Source organism: Rhea pennata, chromosome Z (assembly GCF_028389875.1).
Source record: "Rhea pennata isolate bPtePen1 chromosome Z, bPtePen1.pri, whole genome shotgun sequence".
Classification (NCBI taxonomy): domain Eukaryota; kingdom Metazoa; phylum Chordata; class Aves; order Rheiformes; family Rheidae; genus Rhea; species Rhea pennata.
In genome coordinates, this window is record NC_084702.1 from 9594352 (window position 1) to 9618717 (window position 24366).

Below are 24366 nucleotides of genomic sequence, written 5' to 3' on the forward strand. Positions count from 1 at the left end.
AACTGTCTAACAACTTGCTGAACTGCTAATTCAGACATTGGTTAATCAGCCTGCTCATAACAATTTGTCTTTCTGTGAGGTCTTAAGGAAGAAAAAAGGCTGTGAAAAAAACAGCTAGTCCCTGGAGGTTTTAATCCATACAAATCTGGGTAATGCTAAATAAACACATTCATTATTTCCTTTAATAATTAGAAGAAATGTTAACTGAAGAAGTTTTCATCATCATCCTTCTTAGCATTGATGATGGTTTGTCAAAATTCAGTCTTCAGGCTTTAAAGCCTCAGAATGGTGCTTTTTTTCAGGAACAACAAAGAAAAAAAGAGCTCTGAGACAAAAGGGAATTTGACAGTTTTTACGAGACTAGGAAGAACAACTTCTAAAGTTCTCACATCAGTCAGAGGCTTTCAGTGAAATTAGTCATTTCATACACATGGATCTAAGGCAGCTTAGATCCCTCTCCACTTCTTATACATGAGTTGGCACATTCAGAATTTCTCAGGTTTTAAAAGAAGCAGAGGAGATTGGGGGAATTTAATCTCAGTTCTGAGAAATTGTTACTTCACCTGAGGCCTGGAGTATCGTAATAATGTCAGAATTGCATGCCACTAAATATGGTTCTTCACACATGAAAAAAAACACACTTTTTTTTTGTCCCTAATGCTTTAGATTGTCTCTACAGAAATCATGTAAGCTGAAGCAAACAAGTCACTGTTATCCTGGAATAAAAGTGAGTGACCATGTAGTAGGAAGGTCCGTGTGGAGTTGACTCTGGACAGGGATGTCAAGGGAAACAAGAAAGGCTTCTACAGGAATGCAAAAACCAGACTAGGGGGAAAATGTAGGCCTGTGGCTGAACAGGGCAGGAAACCTGGAGACAAAGGACATGTAAAAGGCAGACCCACTCAGTGCCTTCTTTGCCTCACTATTTGTTGTTGCTTTCATGAATCTCAAGTGTCTGCAACAAGTGGGAGAGCGTGCAGCAAAGAAGACTTACTTTTAGTGGATAAGGATCAGGTTAGGGAACATTTAAATAAACTAGACACGCATAAGTCTTTGAGATCTGACAAGATACAGCCACAAGAGCTGAGGGAGTGGGCTGGTGTCATTTCAAGGCCACTTTTGATTGTCTTTGAAATGTCATGGCAAAAAAGAGAGGTCCCTAGGACTAGAAGAAAGAAAATATCATACCTATTTTCAAGAAGGAGAATTTGGGTAACTACAGCCTGGCTAGTCTCACCACTATGCTGATGAAGATAATGGAGCAAATTATTCTGGAAATCATTTCCAAGGGTATTAAGGGCAAGAAGGTGTCTGAGAGTAGTCAGCATGGATTTGTGAAGAAGTAGTCATGGTTAACCAACCTGTTAGCCTTCTATGATGAGATGACTAGCTAAGCAGATGAGCAGAGAGGAGTGGATATTGTTTATTTTGACTTTAGCAGGGTTTTGACACTGTCTTCAATGACATCTCATAGACAAATTGATGAAGTACAGCGATGTGGTTCAAAGGGTTGTGACCAACAGCATGAAGTCCAAGCAGAAGCCAGTCACTAGTGGTGTAACTCTGGAGTCTATGCACAGCAAATACTGTTTAATATCTTCAATATTAGATGATGAAACACAGTGCACCTTCAGCAAGCTGCAGATGATACAAAACCGAGAGGAGTGGTTGACCTACCAATGCTAGAAAAATGATTTGACAAGAACCTCTTGAAGTTCAACAAGTGAAAATGCCAAGTCCTGCACTGGAGAGGGAATAACCTTGTGCACCAGTACACTGTGGGGATTGAGAGCAGCTTTGCAGAAAAGGCCCTGGAAATCCTGGTGGACAACAAGTTGATTAGGAACCAGCAATGTCTCCTTGCAGCTAAGAAGGCCAACATCATCCTGGGATGCATTAGGAAAATGCATAGCCAGCAGGTCGAGTAGGGTAATCCTTCCCTTCTACTCAGCACGGTTGAGGCCTTATCTGGAACTGGGTCCAGTCCAGAGCTCCCCAGTGCAATAGAGACATGAACATGATGGAGGAAGACCAGCACAAGGCCAGGAAGATGATTAAGGGACTGGAGCGTCTTTCATATTAGGAGGGGCTGAGAGAGCTGGGACTGTTCAACCTGGGAAAAGAAGGCTCTGGGGGATCTTATAAATCTTATGAACACCTGCTGGGGATGTCAAGAAGATGGAGCCAAACTCTTCTCTGTAGTGCCTTGTGAAAGGACAGTAGGCAGTAGGCACAAACTGAATCACGGGAAATCCCACTTAAACATAGGAAAAACTTTTTTACTGTGAGGATGGTTGAACATTGGAACAGGTTTCCCAGAGAGTCTCCATCCTTGGAAATATTCAAAACCTGACTGTACGTAGACCTGGGCAACCTGTTGTAGCTGACTCTGCTTTAAGCAAAGCTCATCTGCAGAGGTGCCTGTCAGCCTTGAGCATGCTGTGAGTCTGTGGCAATTTAGCAAGCAGGCAACATCTGTGCAACTTACCTGTACGAGTGGTAGAAGGCTGCAGAGCACAGTAGCACTATGCAACCCTCTCTACATGAATGCTCGCTTGTCAAACAAATCAGAAACCTATCCTGCTATGTACCTGGCTGTCTACAGATTGAAATGTGCCATCAGTCACTTTGGCTTGGCATTCAGATCCTGAAAGCCCGACTTAAAGGTCAGAGAAATTAAAAATGAATATTCAAGGCAGACTGCTTCTAAAAAATTATGGCTAGCTTTGCCTCACAAGTTCTCCCACAGGTGTCAGAAAGTCTGATCTGTAGCTGTGGTGCTGCTTTCCAAAAAGGCCTGTTCACAATTAACATATAGCCCATATTGAACATGGTGGAATGCCACTGGCGTGACCATCACTCTCTTTCCATTACCTTTAATTCTTCAAATACACTTCTCTTGGCTTGAAACTTTCCAGTTTTACATTTTGTCCAAAAGCAAAAATTTTTGGATAGTTTCAGGAAAACTTGTTATTTTTTCTCCTCACTTCTCTGCAAGTTTAAATTACTTTTGAGCAAAAATAATTCCAGAGCTGAGCACTGATTTTGAAATGTTCTCAACAGAATATAGCAAGATTGTTTGGTTTGTTAAAATGTTAGCAAAGAAGACATAAAGTAAGCTAGGTCTGAAGATCAAGTCTATTGCAATGTAGTTACTACATGCAATACAATGTAAGAAATCAACATCTGTAGCTTTGCTATTGTATTAGAATCTACGAAGCCATATCAGCTTTTTCTTGCATGATTTGTTACACATCTCTAAACCATATGAAACCCCTTCGAAGATAAAGTAAATGATCAATCTTTTCTGATTCTCCCCTTCTCTAAAATAAAAATGCAAAGAGTAGTCTAAATATCAAGAGAGGCTATTTATAATACTTCAGGCATCCACAAACTATGCCTTTGTTTTTATACAATTAAGGATAAAAGTGTTTGTTTCAGTGGTGTTTGATTAATGAAAAAAAAAAATCCTTACAAAAATCTTACTCCTCTTAAAAATAAAAGCATGCAATAGAAAAATCTGGAAAGGAACAACTAAAGGCACATCGTTTTCCCCCATCTGACCTGGAACCCTTGAACATTCCACTACCATTGAAACACTCTTGTCCCAGAATTTATCTGTTGGTGGCAGCACGCTGTTGGGAGATACTTTTTCCACTACCTGCCAAAAGCTCTCAGTGGGAGAATCAAAATGCAGTTATGATATAGTCCTATTTCTAGAGCCTTTCTCTTTTTCTTCTCTTCTTCTATCATATTCTGCTGCAGCTCCTTCTAATGTGCTTTGTGCTGTGACTTTTTTGGAACTCATTTCCAGTGATTGAATAATAGCACAATACTTGAGCAATGCTTGGAACTGTTGCGAACACTGAACACAATATGTTTGTTCAACTTTACAGTTTGCTTTCTTCAAAATAAAGCTTCCACAGACACCACTTACAGGAATCTGGGGAAGGAAAAGGCTAAATTAGTTTGCCGGCCTGCACCAATAGACATAGGTCAAGAAAATACTAAACAATCACCCTCTGTCTCAATAACCACTGTGTAGAAATTGAACTATTTTCTGCATTATATCCTATAACATTACTTATCCCATTTAGGCAATTAATAGAAAACAAATAAAAAAAAGAAATTGTATGCAAAGATGATGGTAATGAGGCATTTTGCTGTTAATAGTGGTTTTCTGCCACAGATGTTTCTTTTGCATAAATATCTGTAATATCTGTGTGTAATTCTCCAGTGCAAAAAAAAGGGCAGGAGGAGGCTGCCTTTTGTGAAAATAGCAGAGGAGAACAGAGGCCAAACCCAGTAGCAAAGACAGAGTTTAAGTAAAGACAATTTCCAAATGGAGCTACAGAAGACAAGGAACCTGTCTGGATGCAATATTATGGTGAAAAAGCACAAGAAAGGCATGATTAGTGATTGTAGAGCAAGCCATGGGCACGTAAGGCAGGCACTAATGGCATTCACATGGGCCAAAGGCCCTAGGCAGCACAGAGCAGGACAGACTCAGAGTGACCCTTGTGCCCATGTGTGTCACTACATCTGCAACTGAATATGGGCTGCACATTGCTCAGCTGTGACCAGTTACTGGAGCCCAGCACACCTGCAACTTGCCCTCCTCACAGAGAGCTAGTGACCTGCCACTAACACGTAAGGCACACATGGCCTGTGTATGCATTGTGTTGCTAGCAAAGTCAGTCCAGCATGGATTTGTGACAAGAACAAGTGCTTTCAGAACAATACCAGCAGCAGATTTGTGCTTCTGCAGTCTAGCACAGCAAAGACCTGATCCGAGGTCACAGACAGCCATGACTCAAGTCTACATGACCTGTGTCTGCTTAACCTTCCTTCATGATGGGGAGCTGCACAGAGCAAAGTACCACTGCAGGGAGATAGCACGTTCCAATCTTCATGCACGCCTGAACAAACAGCATCGACCACCTTTCATTACCTCCCTGCCCTCACATGCAGAACCCTTGTTATGTTAAGATTGTAACCACAGCTCCCTGCTGCAAGAGAGGACATTCTCACAGACTTTAAATACCAATGCTTTTGCAGTGTTTAAGTAAATATTTTCCTTTCCTTGTCTGGATCTTCCGTCTTCACTGAAGGAGTGGCCAGGACAGGAAAACATCATGTGGATCTTGACACCAGTATCAGTTCTTCTGTCCCAAAACCAATATGCATCATGGTGAAGGGGATGGAGTACTTCTTTGCATATTAGCACACCAGTCTTTCAAAGGCTAGTCCTCAACTTTTCCCTCCCCTGGAGCTAGCACAAAGGAATCTGCATTAGAGTCATGGCAAACTAACCCTGTTTACACCCCCACCCACACCCAGCTTTAAGTGTGGGGCCTAACAACACTGAGTTGGACCTATGAATTCTTATGGCTGCTAGTAGGCAGAAGATGAAGTAAGTTTGATCCATCTAGATACAATGCTGTGCTCCAAAATAGAGGCAAACAAAATTTCCCTGTAGCTTTTAAAGTTCAAACAGAGGTAAGGAGCTGCAGCAGGAAGAAAAGAGTGAAAGTGCGCATTGCCTATCCTCTTCTGTGTGACTGAATCACTTAAATTCACATGGTTTGGCATGTTATTCTTCTGATCATGTTCATAAAAGTTTTATCAAACCATTGATGTAGCCTTGGCATGTTACTTGTCTTCTCAGCTCCAGTTTCTCCTACCCTTCTTCTGCCTTGGTTGGCTAGAGCATAAATGTGCAGGTGTAAGAACTGCTCCTGTTGTACATACACTACAGTTGGTTCATATCTTTGGCTATGGTATAACAAAAAAGTCTGTAACTAATAAGCATTGTAATCAATGTATATACTATGAACTATTTGCTCACAGAGGAAAACCAGCTTCCTACACTGGAAAAAAAAATTCCTATTAGGGTACCAGCATCAGAACAAAGTTGTATTCTGTATCTACCAGACTACTGACCCTTCTCCAAACAAGTGTTCTTGGAAAGCTTCTAAACGATGTAGAAAGAATACAATCAGATTGAAGAGCTCCTCAATCACATACCAGCTCCAAATGCAAAGAAGAAACTCTTGTCTGGGTACTCTTCCAGCAGGTCCTTCACCCTCCTGCCCATTCGCTCATTTCGCTTGTAGATGAGCTCCTGTCGGAAGTAGCTGTCTATCTCTTGGGCAGTAACACGTTCATGAGGTGGAAGTGTAGCATTAATGAAATTTGGGACCTACGGTACAAAGAAAAAAGTTTTCATAAAAGGGGCATTTATTTCACTGACAGCCATCATGCACAGGCATTTGGCTGCCTCATTGAATGTGGTGATCAGCTTTTCTCCCAACACACATGCAGTAGGACAAAACTAAAAGAAAGTCAAAAAACGACTCAGTAAACTTAATAATGCATACTGCTCCATTTCTGTGAACATGTCATTTCATAAGCCAGTCAACTGAATTTGTTTTGATGCAAAGTTAACAAATTCTGTCAGTTCACCACACAACAAGTCTCAAATCCTGATTGCTTGGCCAAAGACAGTAAATATTTGCCCTTGGCTATCTTTAATTGCATACCTTTTCTTTAAATTGCTGTAGGTATGGCATAACTAAAAAGATAATTATAGTCTTCTAGGAGACTTTGACTGGTATCAGAACCCCGAGGCTGCCAAAGAACAACTGCAGTTTTAAACTAGTTAACAAAAACATCGTGCGAACATTCCAAAATAGAGTCGAATTTTGTCAGGAAGAAAGTTTTACCAGCTCCTGTCTTCAAACTATCTTTTCAAACGCTAGTTCCCCTCTGGGACTCCTAAAGCAGCTGCATTTTTTTCACTAACCCCAGCACTTCTGAGCCCTCGCTATTGAGTGGAACTGTGGGGCTGGAGACACAGCTACCCTGCCTTCTTACACAAGTAGCTTGAGGTGTCAGAATGAAAAGAACTGCTAATAAAAGGGCCTGATGAGGTCTGGGGAGCAGAAGTGCAAACCCAGAAAGTTTCCCTCGCAAACAAGCAGCAGCCCAAGAGGCTCTGGAGCCACTCTGAGACCATTTCCAACTGTTTCAAATTGATTTTTAGCCTACAGTGTGTCATCTACTGGGCAAGCACAGAGTTAAATCCAATTTTCAGAGAAATTTTGCTTAAAATCTTAAGCTGTTATAGTTGCAGGCTATTACTGTTCAACTCTGTTGTAAGGGAGACCATGCTATGGTGGATCCTCTGGTACAAATGAAGGTCACTTGCTCCCTTGAAGACATAGATGTCTTGACAAGACCTATTCACTCTCAGGAGCTAGAGGCAACATCAGCTGTCTGCAGCCTGAGCTCAATAGACTCATGATGCAGAAGCTCTATGCTATTACTCACAATGCTGGCCTTCTTGGAGAAGCCCTTCGATATCTATTCAAGCAATTTGCTGTGTAAGAGCTAAACATTATTAACGATCAGGTTGCCTGAACCTGCAGGCTGAAGGGTGAACAAGAAGATTAAAAATGCACGTGCAAAGCTCATTGCCAGTGAAGCAAGAGTTAACATGACTATTTCCAGCTCTGCATTGCATCCTATGTATCAAGAGGCCATAGGAAACTCTGTCATTCTGCAGGAAAAGCCCAGGTACCCACACAGGCTTGTTCAGCACTGCCAGGCTAGAGACTATGTTTTCATTCATGTACATGTATTGCCAGGCAGTACCCTGCACACAATAATAAAAAGAGGGCTGATGTCTCAGTCTGAAGTTAGCTAATCTAACAGCCTAAACAGGCCAAACTGGTCCCTGCTGGGCATTTCCTGGTAGTTTAAAGATCAGAGCATTGCATTCCACTGTGCTGCTTGGGAAACCGTCTCCATAAACGAAGTCTGTGAGGCCTTAGAAGGTTTTCTTTCTGTGATTCAGCCTAAATCTGTCTCCTCTTTGTTTCATTCTAGTTCTCTTTGGGTCTCGCCCACAGCACACAGCCGTACTGATGAGTGAAAATTAGAGAGCTTGCAGCTTGCCCAGCCTTACAGAAGTGTCAAAGTCAGGAATGCATTGCTCCATCACTATTTGCAGAAAAGAGCTTACTTCTACCTTCTGTTGGCAATAGGTTTGTTCATACCTAAGTTAGCACATTCCAGAGGATCTTTAAGAAAAAAAAGGATTAACTCATTGAGCTTTGATGCTAAAGCAAACACAGCAATCATCCAAAAGGGAAAACCAGGTGCACCTTTGCTGTTAACGAGCAGTAAGACAGTGGTGAGGTAATGCAGACTACTTGAACAAGAGGTGTAGGAAAGCAGACATACTAGTTAGCCGGTTAAGTGTCTTGGGTCCACAAGAGCCTATCTGAGAAAAGACAAGCATGAGACAGGGGTTAACGCTATGGTGATATGTGCATAGTGTAAGGGCTACAGTGGGAAGACTCACTTGAGAAGTGTCATGGTTGAAGATGATGGAGTTGAGGTCTCCACAGTTGTAATGCTTGATAAGGTCCTCTGTCGTATAAGGGATCTGGAAACTGCCTGCTCGGAGGCTCTCCTGCTGCAAGAGAGTCTGATTCAAAGCAAAGATCACCTGAGGGAGGGGGGAGAAGGAGGAAAAGACAGAGTTCCTTATGAATTCTTAACTCACTTGTTCAGAATATTTTAGATATATAGCTATTCTCTGAAGACTTTTGAAGCTATCCCAATCTCAGTTCACTAAGCCACATTTCACCAACCCAAACCTCCTCCAGATCTGTAGCTATTTATATGTCAAGCCTGACAAGAGCCTGGCTGCTACTAGGAGTGGGGAGATGTGCTGTGTTGAGTTGTTGAGGGAGTGCCCTCATGGGCAGTCTGGCAGTCCCTCCTCACACTGCAGTAGAGATTTAATAGCTGGAGTCACTGAGAGACCAAGCAGGCAAGCCTAACCCTGTTCAGCTGAAGGTACTTCTTAGTCCCAGAGACCTCTTTGTAGGAAACGAATTTACAACACAAATTCGGATCGTTTTGGCCGTGATATGGTTAAAACTGAAGACAAAAAGGGCGGAAATGGGGGAAAAGGGTGAGTTGTTTTATTTATTTAACTAATATTTGAAATAGAGGCCATCATATTCCTCTGGATGATAATCTACCTGACCTTTTTAGAGTTCAGGGACTAACTGGCACTTGATCACCACAGTTCCCCAGCCATTTATGAAATACAAGGATGGCTATCTCTTGTTTTTCCTTTCTACCTCAACAACAAGGGAAATTTAACTATTGCTTTCTCCTTCGTATCCCATCCCTCATTGTTTATTTCAAGCTTTTAAGTTATTCTCAGCCAACTGAAATGGCAGCTGCATTACCCTGTCCTTACTCAGTGCTCTCCTCCAGGTTGACTTCTTCAAGAGTCACAAGCAGGCTGCCTGGGTTAGCTTAATTCTTAGTGTTCGACTGGGAAAATAAACTCTCCTATGCCTCCATCTCAAATGAAACATAGTCCAGATGAATCAGTGGAATGGTTTCCAAAGTCCTTTCTCTCTCTCTCTCTTTTTTTTTTTTTTTTTCCTTGACAGGAAAGGGAGAAGATCACAGAAGGTCTTCTCCATGTGTTGTCACTTCCCCCACCTACAGCACAGTATCGATTTCATGTGGAGGTACCTTTGGGGTCTGACCCAGACAAAGATACCATTCCAGCTGTCCCCTACCAAGGGGAGTGATTTCCAAGCTAGACACATCTCCATGGATGATAAAAATTTAAAAGGCACGGGGAGCAGTTTGGACCAATGTCTCTTCTGCATGACCTTTTGGTAAGGAGGGGTGGCAGTGCTCTCCCTTTTTGCTCAAACACAAGACAAGGGTCTCTGGAATGAAAGAAACAGATGTGTAACTCCCTTTTGCCACCTCCAGCTGTTGCAGCATACAGTCAGCAAGTTCAGGTAAGGCCTGAGAAGCAGAGGAAGGGTGTGGGGCAGAAACTGTTGAGGCTGAGCATAGGATCCATATGTGCATAATGGTGGAGAACGGAAGTTGTTCCTCTTGTGCTCGGACAGCAGCCTTCCATCAGCATGTGGCAAGTAAAACATTGCTATTATCTCCTGAATCAGGGCTTGCTTCAGCCCTGTCACAGTCTGACACACTGAGACTAGACTTCTGTAACAAAATTTCTTATTACCCATTGGATTTTTTTTCCCCCTAAAAAATGGAAGCTGAGAGATATCTGCTGAAGCCTGGATGTGCATTTTAAAGTTATTCTTGGAAGGGTTATTCTCCAAGCTTAGATGACCTTGTACAGCTTGCTGAGGGCTCTGTGGAATTAATTCCTCTGTGATGTTTGTCTCAAGTACTATCAGTATTATTCTGGAAGCAGAGGTATTCACCAACAGCATGAAACATACGTTAACGCTATACAATATATATATATAAGAAATATGTCAGGTATATAAGACCAGCAACTACTCTAGCAGTGAGAACTCTGATTATCTCATCAAATAATTAGAAACTATACAAACAAAAGATTCTGCAATTTTGTGGTAAAATGGGAATAAGCTTTTACATCTGTAGGTACATTCATACATGGTTACAGATGCAGGCTACAATGTTTTTATCCATCTTAATTTGTTATAATAGACTGCTACTTTTCAATATTAAATCTTGCCTTGATCTAGCAGCAAGCGTTAGTAATAAAAAGCTATTTGATGGCAACAAGTCTTCTGGAGGGAATGGCTATCACTGTTGACCTCTGCAGCACAGTTATGCCCAGTAATTTTATTGTCCAACATACAACAAATGAAACTAACTGCAATTTGTTAAAACCTGTTAGTTCTTACTGTTTCTCAGATAATGAAAAGCTGCATCCTACTCTTGTACTTAAGGTGTTCCTACTGTACTCAGATATCACGTTTCTAGAATACGGAGATGTGGGAATTAACTGACATGACTTGCCCTCCCTCCCCAGCACAATAATCCACCTCGTACAGAACAGTGCAAGTCCCATGGACCTTGAAATCTTGCTCTCCCAACTACAGCTAGACCTTCATGCTTGTATCCAAACTATTGTGCACTTAACACAAAAGTGCACATGCTTTACTTAACATGAGTTCTGCAAGGGTGTTCATGGATAGCAACATTCACTCCCATCTCATGTTTTTCACATGGGCCAAGGGTACAATTTATTGCTACGAACTGCTCCTGCTCAGAAGAATATCTGCAGGTAGACACTTGGGGAAGTTACATCTAAGTAACTTGTAGTGATCCTTCAACCAACATTTGTTTACTTTGAAAGTCAATTAAACAAAAGCAAATTGAAACTACTTTAATTTTGAACAAAAGTTTGCACGAAGGCTGGTATTATGGCACTCTGAAACCATGGTTTCCATTTGTTTGGCTTTACTTTCTGCTCAGAGAAGCCCTAATGGATGTTAACAATCAGACAAGATTCACTGAGACACATGCTAAATTTGTGCTGGAAATGTGAGGTTTAACAGTCAACACTGCCACGTCATACCAGGAAAATCTCATATGCATAGTCACTCCAGTCAGAAACACATCCATAGGAATGGATGTAAGTTATTCTTATTTTTGAAGTTATTTCAACTGCTATAAGCAGCATTTACTTGGAGAATTTGTTCTTAAAGCAATCTGGCACTGACAGGATTCTGTGGCCTCTAAAAACCAGTCATCAGATGGTCCCCATCCACTGAGCAGGAATAAGGCCTGTGACAGACCCTTGACCTGGCCAGGTGGTTTTGCCTCAGTGTGGAGTAAGCACATCAAAAAAACTTTGCAATCTCTAAAGTTTGATTTTTATCCAGACACAAACCACCACAGAGCAAATATTTTCCATGCAGAAAACTCCAGTCTGCTGGGAAAGACAGATTTAAATTTTAAAAATCTCCTTCTGTCCCCTATGCCCTTACAGACCATACTCTTGTTGTAGCTTTCTGCTGGATCATTCTCCGTGTGTGCATTACCCGTTGATGCAGAGATATCTCTTCCCTCCCACCCTGCAACACACTCAGGTAAAACAGACTGAGTCTTTCCCTCAGACAGACTCACCTAGCCTGGACTGTAGCAACCAGGACAAGCCGAGTTGTCTACCTTTTCAAATTGTCCTTCCTTTTCAAAGCCCACCTAGAGACCTTAAGAAACTAGCACACAGTAAATTGCAAACAACTAAATAAAGCCAGTAATATCATCTATCTCAGGGACAGTTTAAAACCAAAATGACTACCTGCAGGTATGAAGGATTACAGCACAGATTTACATAGGAATAGATAAAACTCACTCCCATTCCCTCCATATTTCCAAGCTTATTCTTGGCACGGTGCAAAGTTGTCTTAATGAGGCAATTTTGACAGCTTTCTAGGCTTTGCTAGGACTACATCTTTGCTGTGTGGAGCTGCTCTGGGCACATGAAGAAATTGAGGGTGGCACCAGCTAAACCATTTGCCTGCCCAGGAAAAGTACAAAAGACCTTTCATACTGAGGTATCTTTTGTTTCATCCTGAAGAGCAAAGGGAGTGTTGAAGCCCACTGCCAGGGACCTCATCCTGATAGTGATTACATGGGACAGGGCATCCAGGACCTTCCCACATCACAGCCCATCCCTCCTGAGCAAAGGCTTCCAGGACACTGCAGTGCAGCCGGCACATGCCCTTGGTACTACATGTGCTGCTTGCAATGGCATGGAGGACATCAAAGAGCTGCTCCCTCCCAGGGCAGATTTTGTCGTAAGCAACATCTGTCCCCCTTTGGCTCCAGGCCTGCAGCTTACCACTGTGCACAAAACTTGAGGGAAGAATCACCCAAGAACCAGATTAAGTCTAGGCAGGGAGAGGATTTTCAACTTCAGCTTGTGAGAAAGACAGAGCTGGTCTCAGCACCTTTTCTGATGTCAGTGGCAGCCAAAATCCCTCACCACAATTCACAGTTACACCCCAAGCGCTGGAAGCTGGAAAAGTCAAGATACGACAAATGGGCAGGAATCAAAAGAGTATCAATTTCCTAGACAATTAGCCTTCCCCTAATGAGCTACAGTAACTCATGTCATCAGGCTTTGCACAGCTAGAGGGCAGGCAATGCTATTGCTAAAAATATTCCCCGCATCAGCTGGTTTGAACTGGATGATGGTATTTGCTGGAGAGGACCATGGCATATTTATTGAAGAATTACATGAGATTACAATTTGACACTAGTGTGTAGAATTCCTCTCAAAAAAACTCGTGATGGCTTCTCTCCATTTTTGTATCATTTCTACTTTAATGGGGGCATTGTTAATTCCCAGGCAGAAAGAAAAGGGCTGTGGGTGCTAAGAAGGAGGAGATGTTTGCAGTACCAGGTGTTGCTTTAAGCTGTGCCCTTCTGACAAGGTTATCTTTGGTAAATAGTAACAGATAAACAGCTTCAGAATCTCAAAAAAAGAAGGATTCTTGAGCTCACTGTTCTTTATGGATTTAATTTGATGAGGTATGTTTTGCTCAAAGGTTGATAACTCTTATCTGTCATTATTTCTAAGAGAAAACATTAGACTGAGGTGAAAAGTGGTATTTAAGGAAGACCACAGTTATCAAACATTAGGGATCAGGTCCCAGTCTTGTTTGCCAGGTGTGAAAAGCTGGAAAAAAAGTCCACAGAGCAGGAGATAGAGAAGCAAAGACCAGATTCACAGCTGATCTGCAAATTCCGAATTTGCTTATCACAAAACCGTTGCTTACCTTCCCTTCTCCACAAACTGCTCTGCAGTTACCAGTAAATTTTTCATTTCTAATACTGCCAAGGAGTTAAGAAGACAACAGAAAAGGAAGAAAGGTTGGAGAGAAATTTTCAAGTGTGGGTCAAAATTAAAGCAAGAATTTATGCTGAGTTGAATTCCTCAAATTAGTGGCACAGAAGTTGTACTTCCTGTCTTCCAGGTATCTCTTGCATGGCACAGAATTTTATTACTTTCAAAATCTTCCCTGTGTTATAATTCATGAAAATCATTCCACATTTGTCCTCCTTGCAAAATTGCTCTTCTCATTTTGTTCACCACCCCCACCCCTCCCACAGTTACTCTACCCTACCCTGCTCCATTAAATGTATTCATACTAGCATCAAAGCTTCTCATGAAAAGATGTATTTGGAGAACAAAAGTAACAAGTTTATTAGAAAGGGATTTTTTTTTTTTGGCCTCCTACCTCCCACTTCCACCGTGATCTTTCTCTCTTCTCCCAACCCTCTCCCCTTCTGTACTGTGGAAAAAATCGATTAAGCTCTCCAGTATACATATTGCTGCAAATTTCATTCTCCTTCTAGAGATTTCTTCAGCTGTCAGGAGACACTTGTCCCCTTTGCGAGCATTGTTGGAGTGGTTTGCTAGGCTAAGGGGGGTGGGGAAAAGGGGGTTAGAGCCCAGCAGATGCCTTTTTTGTCAAAGACAAAAACCCCCCTGCCATCTTCTTCACTTTTCAGCACTTTCATCCAGGCTAGATCAAAGTGCTGTTCTGCATGTGAAAGGAGCCTGGCATTATGTGCCTCAAATTAGCCTATCGCCATCCTGCTAGCCTCCAAGTCTTTCCAACAAAAGCCTTCACATCTGTTCCATCATTTGCCTCATCTTCTCTCTCTCTTTTTTTTTTTTTTTTTCTCCTCTCAGCTCTCAGTTTTTGAGGACCATTCAGCCTCTTGAATTATAGTCTGGGGGAGCATCTTCCTTGCTCTGGGACTGCTCAGCTGGACAATTTGCTTTTAATTGTCTTAAGCAATCATGGTCTGCTTTCATGGCCCTTCGCAGCAACAAACTGCATCCATTACCACCTCCATTCAGCCTCTTTGGCCAGCTCTTTCCCTCCTCCTCAAAAGCACGTTTCTCTCCTTGCTCTTCACCTGGAGGAGACCAGTGAACACTACCACCCAAAATCAAAGCAAGCTTCAAATCAAAGGCATCATGACTATGAAAATCAATAATCCTCTTTTGTCATGATAATAGTCCAGACTGAGTGCTGAGAAGAAAGCAGGACTCCTGGCTCCAGTTTGACACCATTTCTTAGATGTCTAGTGGCTGCATCTTAGCTGTCTTTGAGCCTTAAGGTTGACACTGGCCTTCTCAGAGCCTGGAAATACAAACCTTCCCGCTCTGAGGAACCCTGCGAACACACATAGGCAGGAGAAGACTGAATTTGGGAGGGACTGAGAATAAAAGTGAATCTCCATCTATCTGCAGCTTTCAGAGACACCTAAGCCACTTTCTAGACTGTTGCACTGGACAGGATGCTCACAGGGTTCCTGAATGTTCCTGGTCCTCCCAAAATGTTTTTACAAAGAAGAATGAAAAAGGAAGCATCTTCCTTTGCTTGGTCTATTTTTGTGAGAAAGGTTAGTTTCAGCTGACTAGAGAAGACAGGAGACCTACAGGCTCCTCCAGAGGACAAGGGATCAGTCATACTCAGAGTCACTTATACAAAAAGTAAGGTAACCTTCAATGGTTTCCATACAAGCTGCAAGTTTCCCCTGGGCTCTGTTTTACACCTTGATTTTGTTCACAGACGTCATGGCAAACAGAGGGAACACCTCTTCTCTAGAAGCATCATCGAGGGCACGTAAATGTCCCTCAGTTTGCCTCAGGTGAGAGGCACAGATACTATCACAGATAATGGCACTGAAGAGTTTGGTCCTTGGTCTCGGACAACAAGCACAGCCTGGTAGATCCTGGTGCCAAAATTCTTGCAATATCCCATTCCAGAACGGAACAGAAAGAAAATCCGAAGATTTTGGCAAACCAACCAGTTAGGATCAACCCTTCTTCAACAAGGAGCTATAAAAACAAAGGACTTCCAATAGTTTATCAGGCATTCAATTATAGTGAATCAGGGGGATGGTAGATGGTACTGAATAAGAGAAACACTGCTTACAGTGCTGCTGGCAGAAGTCAACTCATTTACTTATAACAGGTTGCATTAATACATAGCCTTTTGTTCAAGTTATTTACACTAATTTACATGCTTTTATGTTTCCACTGACAGTGAGAGAAATAAAAACAAACCTTTCACTATACAGTCACTATGGAAGTAAACCAGTGGAGGAATAGACTACTCCTTTTTCACATACCAGCTTGCTGTTCTCAGTGGGACACCTCCACTACCTTGCTGGGACTTGATCCCTCCTTCCCACAGTGTAAATAGTGTGTCTGAGAACGCACAGATTCTGCCTGCTGCCCCTTCTCCCCATGAGCTTTGCTTCCAAATATCAGCACACTCTTCAGGGTCCCCTTTGCAATGCAAGAATGCTCCAAGGCTTTGTGAAGTTCATTTTTGGACAGAAAATTATAGCTCTGCGGTGGAAATGAACCGGTGATGCACATTTGTATGTTTCCAGAGAAGGATTAAAGTATGTTTTTTTGTTTTATTCTCTTTTTAATTTCAATTGTTGTTAAGGATTTTGTGAACATGAGCAAAATTTGTTTTTAAAACCTTCACAAGTCACCTTCATCAAATATATTTTTATCTCATCCATCAGAACTAGGGACCAGCCCTCTGTATAATTTTCCAGTTTCTACAACCTCCTGCCAAAATTCAAAGCAAAAGATGACTTTCTACACTTTACAAGAATTCTTGTCTGTCTCCTACCTGTGATTTCTTCAGTCAGCAACGTCCAACCTGCTTTGGTTTAGCATTGCTACAAATCTCCTAAACTCAGGTCAGGATCAGACTTAGGAACACTTAACCAAATGAAAAAGAAAACAGATAACTAGCAATTCAGATTTGTCATAGGACAAATCACTTTTCAACTCACAGGTCTGCTTATCTAACTGCTACTGCACTAACGGTAAGGGTTTATTTTCTTTTTCTCAAAAATACGCATTTTACAAGGTACTTTTAACATAGTCATCTCAAACTGAGTTAAAAAGTACCAAAACTTCAAAATGAAAAATGTGAAACTAAGAATCCTTGCATAATCTATTAAAAAAGGAGCTAAGACTAGCCATATTTTCAAAATTTGGTATCTGTAATCCTTTGTTTTTTTTAAAACCTATTTTTAATAAAATAGATGTTGCTTTAGTCTGACTCTTCTTCCTTTTCCACTGAGTACTCTTATATTTAGAAGAAGCAAAACTAAAACACTGAAGCTAGCAAAGCAAATTTCCTTTCAGAGTTACCATTGTGTTGTCAAGTTTCTAGTTTGTATTTCTCCTTGTCCTAATCCAGAGCAGTAGACAGAATTTCCCAGTGGGTATTTGCCAGTGTTATATAGACCCTTCCTGTTAATGAAAAAAGATAATCACACGGATGGTGTGACTGAGCTAAACAATGCTTGAAGACCTGGGAAATTTTGAGAAGAAAAGGGAGATATAGAGGCCTTTAGGAAGGTGAGCTTCAGTTCAGACACCAAATTTTTATTTTCATTTGTATAGTGTTTAGCCTATAACTGGTCTTTCAGTGCCACAATATTAACAGTCATAGTGACAACATCATTTTGGTCTCTTAGAAAGGAAACATTTTAGGATTCCAAACTGCAGCCACCACTGGGCCTACCACTGTAATATGGAAGCTGGTAGCACAGCCAAAGCCCAGCAGCCTCAAGGGCAGCACCAGGCAGTATTTATGTCTTTCTAAAACACAGTCAATACAGCTGAATAAACTTGATGTTGATGACTATGATTTGACATCCACTTTTCTTGCACTCAACCACGCATGCTGGAGTGTTGCTAAAAGCAAAAAAAAAAAAAAAAAAAAAAAAAAAAAAAAAAAAACATGTCCACTCCTGCATGGGCTGCATATTTCTTCACTTCTCTTCTTATCTCTAGCAAAGACCACGCACAGCCTAGGATTAAACTCAGCAGTTGTGTGGAAGAATGCTAGCACAGTAGTGTTTCTTAGAAATGCAGCACACTGACGCTTGAAACAAGTCTCCAGTTTTTGTGGAGCTAGAAACAGGACACCTTTCTTTTGTGTTAAAAACTGAATATTTCAGGGAAAAAACAAAAGACCCCCCAAACCAGAAAACCTCTTTTGTTGTCTGTAGACTTTCTGTTTCCCCCTGTTTCTGCGAAACAGATGTACATTACCTGCATAGCTCATACAGGCATGAGCAAGTAAGATTATAAATTTAATAGATTAAACAATCTAGCCTTGAAACATGATGAAATAAGCCTAAACAGTTACCTCATGCTTTCCTGTAACCATGCAACAAGACACTTTGCATTTGCTTGCAGTCCTGCCAGCTGGGAAAACATGTTCTGTATAAAACACTCAACATTGATAAAACATTTTTCCACTCAACAGAACAATTAGGTTTGGGGACTCTGGCTATTGTTCCGAACAGAACAAGAACCTTGAACTAGTGTTTATGTCAAAAGTAACTCAGAGCATCTTTAAGAGAAGCTTCTGGCTTCCAAATGGAGCACAGCACAGTAAGACAACCTTTTCAACATACAAAGGTGAAGGGGAGAGTTTACATTAGTGGTACTCTTGCCAAGACAAATCTCAAACAAGAACTGCTGAAATGGTCCCTAACTGGTTCAGAGCCTGTAAGTTTTCAGTTCAAAAGCTTTCAGAAAGAACTGCTGACAAAGTTTTCACACGTTGTAACACAAGCCTAAAACTAGGTTCTTTATAGTAGCTTGTAGGTTCAGCCACATTGAAAAATAAGTGTACCACAAGGTATGGTGATAATTTACAACACACCAGCTGTGCTGCACTAATTCCCCATTTGGATGCTCCTAGAAGAAGTGGATGACTCAACAGCTGAAAGCCAGTTCCCTTTACTTCCTTGGATGTTCACATTTGGACATACCAAGTTGTCCCAGGTCAGCTACATGTTGACCACCTGCTGTGGAAAAGTCAAAAATAGCCCAATTTTTCAGACCCATTAGAATTTTATTGCTGGCAATGCAATCAAGGGAACTGCTGGGCACTCAGCATTTCTGAAGGACAGGCTGTTTATTGTTAAAAAGTATCTAGCTTATACTTTTTTTTAGTCCTTCAGTTTTGTTCTTCAAAGGGATTACTACATGCCAAGAAGGATACCTCTGGAATTCTGCATTCACCTGATTTGCAAGAAACCTCATGGATCAAGTAAGCTACTGGTCTCAAATTGTGGAAGCTTTTAACCTGTGAGTTTCTGTGCAAGTTTCAGTGCGCCCAAAGCTAGAATAGAGGATAGTCATTTCTCTGTTCACCCCAAAACTTAGCCTCTATACAACAGGTCCTCAGCATTTTCCTTCTCCTGTTAGGTACATTTTATAAAGCTATGTTAAATTACCAAAAAGCAGCTGTAGTCCATAAAGCTACAAAGTCAAAAATATTTTAGCTCAAAGCAGATTGCAGTAGCTTTGCAATAAGCATCTGCCCACACAATCATTTTGAATGGAACAAAAAACTTTACAGACAAATTATCTGGAGATGTCAGTGAGGAAAGCCATGGAGTGTCTCTGAACTCACACCTTTCTGCCTAATGGAACAGAGACTTCTCAATCACCTTGGATAGCAGAGTAGACAGCAACCCCAACAGTGAGCTCACTCAGTTTCTTTAGCTGTTTTGAGCCTCAGATAGTCAAATCATTTTGTTAAAGGGCAAGTCAGGTCACCTTTCCAACAGCAGTTCCACCACATGGCCACAGACACTCACTGTCAAGATAAGAGTCTTGGATAAACATTTGCTCAAGGACCCCTGCAAAAAGCCAAGGTGTCTGCCAGGAGCTCATCATTTTCACAAAGAAACCAGGATGACAAAAGTCTGACTGTTAAGATTAAAATGGCCTTAGATAAGCAGCAGGTATCAGGAAGCCTTTGGAAGCTTCGGGAATGTGGTGGTGAAACAAGAAAAAAGCATCGCAAGATTTATCTCATGGGCCTTCTTTGACCTTAGAAGGGAATGCATGGGTAGCTTTCCTGCTGTATTCCCATGATAAACTATATAGAAAAGGTAGAATTAAACTGGTAGTAAAACCTGCATTTCACAAGAAAGTGGATGGCATTGCTGTGTAAAACTATGATTTTAAAAGATGAAGGAACAAGAAACAAGAGAAAAATGGAAACAAAAAGAAAGCAACTGGATTGGAATCAACCATTGGTTCATATATGGAAAAATGCAAAAGTACATTTTTTTTTTGGAGGGGGGTGTGGGGAGGGGGTGGAGAGAACAAACTCTTACCAGAAACAAATATTGAGGTGGTGTTGTTCCTTCAGAACAACAGACATATTCCCTGCCCCACAATGTGACATTCCCAGGTACTGCTACCAGGAGAGAAATAACGCTCTTTCAGCACTGTCGTTAATACTGATGTAGTATTAATGGGGATCCCATCAAACTGCCCCTTGTCCCAGCTCGACGGCAGATCAATCCACCCCTCAAAGACTGTGGACACGTGATGCATAGTTATGTTAGGGTGTTCTTCCACCACACCTTATCAGGATTTTGTTTCCAATCTGGTGTTCCGCAGGCCTTTCAAAGCATTCCTAGCTCCAAATCTCTCCTTCCTACCTAATGACTTTTGCTTTTACAGGGGGTTTTAGCTTGCCTTTTTTTAAAAAAAACAAAACAAAACAAAACATTGCTTCATCTTTGCCTTTTTTGCCTCCTTATAGATGAGCAGGAGGGGAACTCACTGAAAGCAGACAAATATCCTATTACCTCTTCCTTAATCTTTCCAGATACAGCAGCATTTCAGACTGGAAGAGAAAACTGCATAGCTCATCAAATGTAGGAATTTTCATAAATTCTGTCCTAAGAACACTCATCAGCCAACACCAGCTCTAAGTTGCTCTTCGTGATGTAGATTTTTAGGCTCTACACCATTCATAATTAAACACAATTAAATACAAACAAACATAGCAGGACTAAGGAGATCTCCCAGTTAGAACATGATATGCTTACTATGATATTAAACAAAATTCGGTGGTGAAGGTCATGTTCACATCAAACATACATTTTGTTTGAGAACCTTGCATACAAGTACATCTATTTGTGAGAGAAAAGAAGGAGTGAAATCAACATCTGGAAGAACAGCCATTCAACCTCTGTATACAGCTAGAAAACTGAAAGGGAGGCAAAACCTTCAGAATCAGTTGAGCCATATGGAGTTAATGCAAAAAGGAATTTCAAATTTCAGAAGCCTTTGGAAGCTTAGGGCATCAAACTCATCGTTATCTCTGTGTGCCCAGTGACGATCTATGAACTGTGATGGGTACACAGGAGGATTAGGAGTAAAATGTTGTCTCCAAGGAAATAAGGGGCGGATTTCCATTTTAAATCTTTGCAAAAATTCCTATCAAGCAAATTATTCAGTAGACTATCACTTTTTCCTACTAATATATTGCATATAACTATGAAGGTCTAATTGGTTCCACTTAATTCAGTATTATGCAATAAACTCAAGTGACTAATCCTTCCTTTCAGCTCTTCATAATTGGCTTTGTTTGGATGCATTAGTGGAAATGACAAGTTTTCATACCTTAATAAGCTTTGCAGAACATGAGAAAGAAGGCTTTTGGTCCAAATTTACCTATCATGCATGTTTGTTAATTCTCTGTAACAGTTGCTATAATGTGCCTTTAAAATACACTCACTCAGAATCCACAATACTAGTAGTAAACACTTTTGCTAAAATAAATTTGTAGGCAAAAGAAAATGTCTGTATTTTAATTAAAAGTGAAATTACTCAAAATACAGACAAAATCCCCCACAGAACTAAACTCAGCGGCCCAGGGAAATTCTTTCTCTCACAAGAAATGCTGATGTATAAAACTGACCATACAAATGAAAGAAATCTAAGAACTGACTTCAAATGTTCCAGATATAACTCAGCGTCCAGAGTAAAAGACTTGCTTCTCAATTTTCTTAGCAGATTCAGAAAACATATTCTTTGGGTTGTGCACAAAAAAATGAGGAATCCACAAATCAGCAAATAAACAGCCTGGATTTTTAGTGCAAATTCCAGTGTCAAAAGAAAAATTTCAGACTAGAAAATGCTTCAATCTACAATGATTAAGGCTGCCATCATGTAACATGGGTGGATATTCAAGGCCTTGCTGCACTCAACATTACCTGTGAAATGCCTATTTCCTTGAAATCCATCCCATGAGTTCAATGCCGCAGAGTTTTCTCACTTTGCGGCATTTTCAGGATCTTCTCAACTTTATTGCTCAGCCAGAACATGCTTAACTCAGTGCTCTCAGCTTTTTGCTACCTCCAGAGGTGAGGAGGAGAAGGGTAGGAGTTAGGAAGGACAATAAACATTCCAGGTAGTTACATGCTCCATATGCTTGACTACATACATTATCTGCTGTATTTTTTTTTTTTTAATAACTAGGCTGTTCATACCTCCCAGATTCCGAGGCTATTAAGTAAGTGTCAATATCTCAAGATCAAATTCAAATATGATTTGCAAAGTGACATGTCAAATGCCTTTGATGTGACTGTACTGATGCTCTTCTGAGGACAAGAAATTCTATATCCAGTGGTGAGTGTGAGTTTAAGACAATAGACTCCCCTGGTACATCCTCCATCTGGTCAATATAAAAGCTTGGCACCAAATGCAGGCCCAACTCCTTTGCAGTCTTTAGTGCAACCTCTTAAGCATATTTTCTTCTAGGAGGAGGAAATTCCTGGGGACCATTCAGGGTGAAGAGGACTGCACTGCTACCAGAAAAATGTCCTCCTAGCTTAATGTGTGTGCCAGGAAAGTTCGAATTTACCTATGTAAAAATAGCAGCACTATTAGTTCAGAGGTGCAGACTTGACTCTTACACTAGGCTCAGAATTAATATGTGTTAGTTGTATATAGGTACCTACACATTTCAAGCCAAGTAAAACAAACACTGACGGCTACACGTGCTGACAAACCACCTCCTTATTCCCTAACCCTGGCTATGGAAACTTATATGAGTCAATCTGTTCATCTGAGAGGTCATCAAGCTTCTAGGGTTACTGGACTTCTCTTAAGTTCTCTTTTTGCAAGAGAGATAATAAAATAAATGTAAATCCAAATTATGGTAATGTTTGTCTGCTGTGGATATCCATCCTTTGCTGGGGCAATATCCATCCATACAGAGACCCTTAAACCCATTCTTAGAACCCTTATTTTACATCCAGGCGGGAACATAAAGGAAGTTTTATAGAAGGCTCAACTGATTGAGCCCCATATATTCAGTTTACTCAGCAATCACATAATTCTGCTCCAGAAGTCCTCAGAGTTTTGTCAGCACAATCTTTTATCTTTAATGACCTCATGTTGGTCCATTGGATCAACCCTCACTACATTGTGTGTAGGATTGTGTGAAGGTACAGCTCAGTGTTTATTTAACTTGTGGTCATTGAGACCAGTCATCCAAAGACATCAAATAATGGTCAGATGACTGCACATTTTGAAAGCCAACATATTAAAATAGATCCAGGCAACTAGGAAGTAAAAATAATTAAAACTTAAAATCTAGCCTAGTATTTCTCTACAAATGAAATTTTTTATGGCAACATTGCATAAAGTGACCTGTGGTTCCTCACAGTCGCCACCAGAAAAGGTTAATTGATCATTCAATTTAAAATTATTGAAAAGCATTGCTCAATGTAAGTGCTGAGATATTTGACCTTTTGTTACTTTTCAGAAAGTTTCTAATTCAAACTCTCTGCTAACAGTTTTCTAAGCAGTCTTTTTGTGTTGCTAAAGGCTATTAGGACATTTGCCTACTCCAGTTTTCTTGGATTTCACGTTTCTCATGCATTTTCAAAAATGTTGACCAGCAGTTCTGTGGTGTCCAGTGACAGCTACTTTAGAAACCTTGGCTGTGTATCATCTAGTTCTGCTGGTTTAAAAATACCTATTTTCAACAGGTATTCTTTCTCCTTCACCACATCAATAGCTTTTGCTGGCTAAAGAAAGTCAGTCCTAATAATTTCCGGATGCTCCATAAGAGCACTCTTTTTAATTAAAACAGTTGATTTAGTCTTTACACCATCCTCAGATATTCCAGTTCTGTTCTTTCCTGTTTTTTTTTCCTTTCCTCCCTCCAAAATCTGCCTTTACATCTTTTTCTTACTCTGCTGCAAAATGGTACAATCAATATTTCTGCAGCACAAGAGACTTTGTAGCAATGCAGACCTGCTGGAGGAGACTTCTGAAAAATCTGGCCCTCAGAAAATCTATTTTTCAACACTTCTCTTTTCTGCCCACTCTATTTTGTTATTACACTTATCAGGCTTCATCTATCCTAGAAGCAAATGCAACTTTTAACAATTCAAGTAAAAAGCTCAGGATTTAAACTGGCTCGAATTTGTACAGTCAGTTTCTTTAATGTGGAAGGAAATATGAGCAGCAGAGCATCAATTGCGGCAATGACTGTTTTGGTTAAAGCTACCAAAGTCCTCTGAATGTTTTTTTTTTTGTGTGTGTGTTTTCAAGTGGCAGCTTGAAAAGTGGCATCTACAGGCGACTCAAAGTGTGAGGTGGACTGCAGAGGGAGAGCATGGGGAGGCGGGGGTGGGAGGAGA

At 40.9% G+C, this 24366-nt stretch overlaps 1 protein-coding gene across 1 annotated transcript in view; it reads right to left on the reverse strand.

The window, feature by feature from the left end:
* TRABD2A (TraB domain containing 2A) overlaps positions 1-24366 on the reverse strand; it is a 79126-nt gene that overhangs the window by 18011 nt on the left and 36749 nt on the right. Inside the window, exons 3-4 of the mRNA XM_062600136.1 lie at positions 8369-8515; positions 6028-6202 (exon numbers count right to left, since the gene is read on the reverse strand). Of these exons, the coding sequence (XP_062456120.1) occupies positions 6028-6202; positions 8369-8515 (322 nt within the window). The remainder of the gene's footprint in view (positions 1-6027; positions 6203-8368; positions 8516-24366) is intronic.